Here is a 6,547-nt window from a genome sequence, read left to right as displayed (position 1 = left end):
GTGCTCATCCATTCCCAGTTTCAGTTTCAGAGACAGATCAGAGTTGCGCAGCGGAAGCTTTGTGGCGTTGAGTCTATTGCTATGTTTATTATGTTGTATATTCTACTTGTAAACCAAATGACTATTGTATATGTAACATTTGAGAGGACTTCTTGTATATATATGTTTCAGAGCGGGTTAGTTTTGGGTTAAGTTTTGTATCGCATCTCTTAATTGAATACTTAAGAACATGATTTAGATTCTTAGTGCCTCTTTATTTAGTTAATCTCTTGGATTAGTCAGCTGCTAGCTTAGAGGGCGTTATAGTTACAGAAGGCGATGTTACTGTTCCAAAGGATATTGGTGAGTATGTTCCTGACGAGATCCTTGCTGCGAAGAAAAATTCTGATGGCCTAAATTCCATCATACATGCCATTACCCCAGATCTTCAGTACCATGTGACTATGTACACTAAGTCTAAAGAAGCCTGGTATATCTTAGAAACTATATTCGAAGGAAATTTCTCTAAGAAAGAAGCTAGTTTTCAAAACCTATGTTATGATTGGGAAAACCTTCGTATGGATGATGAAGATTCATTTGATGAGTTTAATCACAAAGTGTCTGAAATTGTTAATACATCTTTTGTGTTAGGTAAGACTATTCCTGAAAAGGACAGTGTGATAAAAATCGCAGACCGCTTCCATCTATATACGATTCTAAGAAGCATGCCATCGTTGAAGGAAATAACCTTGATACCTTATCCAGAAATACTCTTGTTGGGAAGTTAAAGATCTTTGATCATGAGCATAAATCCAAATCCGGGAAGGATATTGCTTTCAAAGCACAAAAGAACACTAAATTACTTGGTAAAAGTAAAAGTGTTGGCAACTCTGAAGTTGATCCTATTGAGACTGATTCATCAGATGAAGATCTTGACAACTTATTTTCACTGATCACTAGACAGTTTAGAGATATTCTGTTGAAGAGAAGTAAACGGTTCATCAGAGATAAACCCAGGTCATCATTCAAACCTCACGACCATTCCCTTACTAAAAATAGAGACACCGTTGACACTAATGATGAGAATATGCCACAGTGCTTCAAGTGTAAAGGTTTTGGTCATTTGTTAATGAGTGTCGTAGAAAATACACTTGGAACAAAGGTCTTGCTGAAACTCTTGATGAAATGTCTGATCACTATGATTCAGATGAAGAAAAGCCAAGTGTTGCACTCCTTAGTGAAAATATTGATTTTGATATTGTAGCAATACGTACATCAATCTTGATATTTTTCCTGGAGAAACTTCGTCAACCACTATGGAAGATAAAATGGATTTTTCCATGTCTACTGAAAAATTCTATTTCACATGTTTCAGGTGTTAGAGCATTGCTCGGTAGGACTCGCAATCGTTGCTATCTCAAGCTTGTTTGTCAAATTTAGTTGTCAAAACTATATGTCTTGATTTCTAGTCTACTTATAGCTAAAGTATCGGACTAGGATAGTTAAGTGTAATTGAGCTCCAGACTCCATCACGATCATCATATGAAAATGAAGAACTACTCAAGCAACCAATGGAACTTCATCGACTAAAAGTTTTGTCGAGACTTGAACTTATCTATCACTCAAAAGTATATCTACTCTATCTCCTACTCTTGAGACGAAAGTCGTATAAGTATACAGATTTCAATTATACACATTTGCTATTTCGAGCCGAGTTTAACTCGCCTATCTATTTCTCGAAATATGTGTTAGTAAGCTTTCACTTTTGCCAAGTTTATCTTTACTCGTGATGAAAGTCATGTTGACATTTCAATATCTTGAAAATCGCTTTGATGAAAAATAGTTTGTGAATAACAACTATATAATATCCTCTAAGAATGTTTCAATGATTGAAGTGTAGAGTTGAGATTATGTAACCATCTTTGGATATAAGCATATCTAGTGTGTTCGCATATTAGTGTATAAATCCATGAACCGGGAACCAAGTGTATGCATATGTGTGTGTACGATATTGGTGAAGGAGACAGGTTAAGTATGCGTATATGTACACATACTAGCGGAAGTTTTCACCCGAAAATTTTTGCTGAGTTTGGGAATTGTCAAGCTCTTAACTAGTCACCTTAAGTATGCGCACCCGTACGCATACTGGCAGAAGTTTTCTATCCGAAAATTTCAAATGAGTTTGGAAACCAAAACCAACTCAAATCCGGTTGCTTAGGTACGCATACTTAAGCTGGTTACTTTATCAAATCGGTCAGTTCATGAACTTAAGCATTTAAATTATAAGGAACGCAATCTTTGCAAACCGTGGCTATAATGTTCTTGAATTGATTCAAGTGAATCAAAACGATTTTGTTTCAATTGGGTCTTTCAAAAGATCTAAGCAATTGAACAAATCTTTAACTAGTTCTTTTGAAGTCATTCGAACTAGTTGTGGTGAAGATGAATATGGTTGATATGAAAGTGCTCATATGGCTAACACTACGGGAAAAATCATCATTGAAGACACAAGATAAGAGTTGCAGTACCCCTACGACAACTCCATTTCATGCATTGTGGAATGGGGGTATTGTAGAAAGTCCAAGTTTTTCTACAATGGTTGACAAGTGTTGTAAAGGGTGATGTGATTCATGGTTCGACAATAGTTTGTCAATGTTGTGATTCTCTTTCGATTTTTTTTATAACCTAACACAACTCTTGCTTGTATTGTAGAACAATCGTGGACAACATAAGTAGCATATCGTAGAAACATATGCAACAACAATTACCAGTATTATGAATAATATTTGCACAACACTTGTATGAATTTTCGAACTATCTTGGACAACACAAACTTATGTTGTAAAGTAACTGTTTCACAATATCTAGTTTATGTAGTTGAAAACCTTTTCACGATGTCTATTAGTATTGTGAATACTCCTCTCACTACACTTCCTTGAGTTGTATAACTGTTCTGAACAACACCTGGTGATGTTGCAAGATTTCATTTTACAATGATTGTGGTATGAAGTAGAAATTGTTAACACAACACTTACTAGTATTGTGAATATTACAGTCAGTACACTTGTTAGCATTGTAGAACATTTGTTTTTACAATTATTGTCATGGGTAGTAGAAATTTTAACACAACACTTATTAGTATTGTGAATTACAGTTAGTACACTTGTTAGCATTGTAGAAGTACCTTGATACAACTATACTATGTGTAGTAGGACTATCTTGGACAACACATAGTTATGATTGTAAATAAACTATTTTACAATACTTGTGAATAAGATCAAACCCATATTTCAGAATATATATTTCACTTTTGTCACTACTATTTGTGAAATGTAAAGAAACAACTAGATTAAACTGAAATGTAAATAAACAATTGGATTAAACTGAAAGATTCATTCAAATTAAACCAAACCCAGAGTTAAAGCATTCACATACCAATGTGATATACACAAAACATACAAAAAAGTGGCAGTGATATGTTTGTTACCAAAAGTTAAGTCTCCAAAAAGATCACAGAAGATTAAGAAGTCTATTGGTAGATTATTCTATCTTTGGGCCATGTGATAAAATTTGAAACAACATCATGAACAGTTCTGACTTCTGAAGTAGCTTGGTAGACAAGAGCATCATCCACATAAGAAACCTTCACACATACAGTGTAGGCTCCAAGACCGATTGGTTTTCCATGTATCTGCTTACTTGGATCTGTTTCAGCAATTTCAGCCTCTGCAACCACCTCGTCCTCCTTGTACCAGCTTAACAACTTGCAAACTTGGAATCTCTTTGGCACTTGAACCTCATTTTGTTTCCTGACATGACTTGGAGTGGTATCAGTTGAGTCTCTTTCATTACAGATAACATTTCTGCTAGTGCTAGCCTCATGATTGTTGCTGGGACTTAACATGTGAGAGGGTAAGACTCCATTGCAGACACATTTTGATTTCGTTCCCTATATTAAGACCAATCAGCAGTATGAGGGGCATTATCGAGTTTGAGTTTATCAAGAAAAGGAGACCTAATAAAAGACAAGTTAAATTCTCACCTCTAGCTGCACCACTCGATCACTCAATGCTTTATAGGATTCTTGACACTCTTTAATCATCATCTTATAGTGGGACTGCGCAACAACCTTTTTACGTGTCGCTCCAAAACCAATTCCTTTAAGTCTCCCTTTAGTTTTCTTGTCCTCACCAAAGGCCTTTGCAAGAATATCATCTGTCACGGATGATCCACAATCAGCATGATACTTTTCTCGAGCTTTTTCAAGTTTTTCCTGTGTAAGCGTGTAAAACATCAGATATTTTTGACTTTTTCAAGCACACACAAATAAAACAAAGTAACATGAGAAGATTTCTTACCAAAGCTTCTACAACACCAGGATGTGGTTTCTTTCCTTTGCGCTGTTTATGACCAACTTTCCAGATTATAGCTCTATCAATCTCTTTGGTTGTGTTTTGCTCTTTTTGCTGCCAAATAAATGTATCAATACATGAGTCATCAAGAATAGCATAACAACATGGTATTATCTCAGAATATTTCTAAGATAAAACTTTGTAGAGAACTTCAAACAATTATATTTTTAACGATGCAATAGCTTTCACATGGTGAATATCAAGACTGTAGAACATACCAATTTCACCTCCAATCGGGCGTAACCTTCTCGACTTATGGTATGTGGGGTGGTGTGTTTTGAACGATTTTTTGCATTTTTATTCTTCTGACCTGAATAGAAAAGTAAAAAAATCATTTGACAGACTTTAAAGTTTTTAATACAAATATATAGGCATTCTATATAATAGAAAACTTACTCTGAATTCAATAGAGTCTACATGTTTCACAAACTCTTCCCACTCCCTAACTGTCATGGTCCTGGGCATTAACTTCTCCAGCCGTTTCTTTTGTTCTTCCCCTTGTAGCCGATCCAAAGCGTCGAGTACCAAACCAGCTTTCCTTGACCTTGCTTCTCTAAGATAAGTTCCCATCTTGCTGAAATAATAGTCTTTGTAATACTCAGGCACAATGAATCGGTTCTACAAATAAATTTAAATAATTGAATTAGAATACGCTATGAATTAAATAATTGTTGACTATGACTTAAATAATTATTGACGAATGAAAAGAGTTAAAGAGTTATCAATTGCGAACCGAGACTATCTTCCATATGTTTTCTTTGGCTTCATAAGGGACAAGTCTCCAATCCTTGTACGTTAATGGAAGTTTCCGAACAAGCACCCCTAGCACACTGGCAAGTTGCACAGATGGATCACCAATCGGTTGTTCATTAGCGTTGAAGGAAATTGTTCTTTTCGGATCAGCAGAATCTAACTTCAGTGCATACATCTGGGTTGGACCACGTGGAACATATTTTCTTTTCTTCGCTTCTTTTCCTTCTTCACCTTCCTCATTATCATCATTACCATTATCATTTTCTTCTTCCAATTCAGGCTCATCACCATTACCATTATCATTCTCTTCTTCCACATCAGGCTCCACATGATCAGAGTTATCCTCTTCCACTTCCTCCTCCTCTTCCTCTTCTTCTTCATCTTGAAAATCTGCGAGAGTGTCGTGTGGATCCCTAAGTTGAACATTCAGACATGGGCCTGTGCTGCTTGTGTCAAGTTTCCGCTTTACATTCTTTCGCCCCACTCCAGATTTTTCAGTATCTCCTTCAGAGCTTTTTGATTGGGACTTTGTAGTTGTGGTCTGTGAATGTTGAGCACTTTCAGATTGCACATTCTTCTTCCTAGTAGCCTGTCTCTTTGTAGTTGGTGATGACATTTTAGCACTTTCAGGTTGTCGACGACGCTTTGGAGTTGTTGCACATTTAGTTAGAGAAGAAACAACACTTGGTTCTAACTTCTTGTTCCTTTGTGATGATCGCCTACTTCCAGGTGAAAGAGATGGTTCTGCGGACTTGGTTTGAGTCGGGGTTTGCAGCTTTGAAGTGAGTGAAGCACTTTCAGTTGGGGACTGTTGAGTGTTCTGCTTGTTTTTCATCTGCAAAAAGTGTAGCTTAGTTAAAATGAGAAGGTAAGTAGTTTGTTAAAATTGAGATGAAAAGTCTTTACCTTTATCGCAAACTTCTTGTTCCTTGGTGATGATCGCCTACTTTCAGGTGGAAGGGATGGTTCTGCAGATGGAGAACCTTTATCAGTTTTGGACTGTTTGTTTTTCATCTGCAACAACAATGCATATAGGTTAGTTAAAATGATATGGTGAATAAATTTATTTACACTGAAATTGAGATGAGAAGCCTTTACCTTTATGGCCAACTCCCTGACCAGCTTTTTCTTTATTGTTTCCTTGTTAGTCTTCATTATTGCAGTTATGCCTTGCAAAAATATAATCACAGTGGCTAAACTTCATGCTTTGGCACAAATATAATCAAATCATACACCTAAAGAGAATAAGGCTACACCTATCAAATCACAAATTCTTACGAATTCTAAATTATACTTCATGCATCACAGTGGCTAAACTTCTGCACTAGTACTCCACATATCTTTGCTACTACAATTATTACACTAAAGCTGTAGTCATGAGCCCATGAAGAGCACCTCCCCAT

The 6,547-nt window shown here is 36.1% G+C and overlaps 1 protein-coding gene across 1 annotated transcript; it reads right to left on the bottom strand.

Annotated features, from left to right (window-relative positions):
* Window positions 1-5,112: 5,112 nt before the first annotated feature.
* Window positions 5,113-6,299, bottom strand: LOC113291184 (surfeit locus protein 6 homolog). Its single transcript, XM_026540747.1, has 4 exons — window positions 6,243-6,299; window positions 6,051-6,158; window positions 5,439-5,979; window positions 5,113-5,300 (listed from the first exon to the last, which is right to left on the bottom strand). The coding sequence occupies exons 1-4, from the start codon at window positions 6,297-6,299 to the stop codon at window positions 5,113-5,115; spliced, it is 894 nt and encodes a 297-aa protein (XP_026396532.1).
* Window positions 6,300-6,547: the final 248 nt, after the last annotated feature.

The sequence above is a fragment of the Papaver somniferum genome, chromosome 6 (assembly GCF_003573695.1).
Source record: "Papaver somniferum cultivar HN1 chromosome 6, ASM357369v1, whole genome shotgun sequence".
NCBI lineage: Eukaryota > Viridiplantae > Streptophyta > Magnoliopsida > Ranunculales > Papaveraceae > Papaver > Papaver somniferum.
This window is presented reverse-complemented; position numbering and strand designations above follow the sequence as displayed.

Bases quoted from the DNA above. Each gene is read 5' to 3' on its own strand.
- LOC113291184 (XM_026540747.1), bottom strand. From the start codon at position 6,299: ATGAAGACTAACAAGGAAACAATAAAGAAAAAGCTGGTCAGGGAGTTG. The intron at 6,159-6,242 runs GTAAAGGCTTCT...TTGTTGTTGCAG, and splicing joins TCAGGGAGTTGGCCATAAAG to ATGAAAAACAAACAGTCCAA. The intron at 5,301-5,438 runs GTAATGGTGATG...CACTGAAGTTAG, and splicing joins GGAAGAAGAGAATGATAATG to ATTCTGCTGATCCGAAAAGA.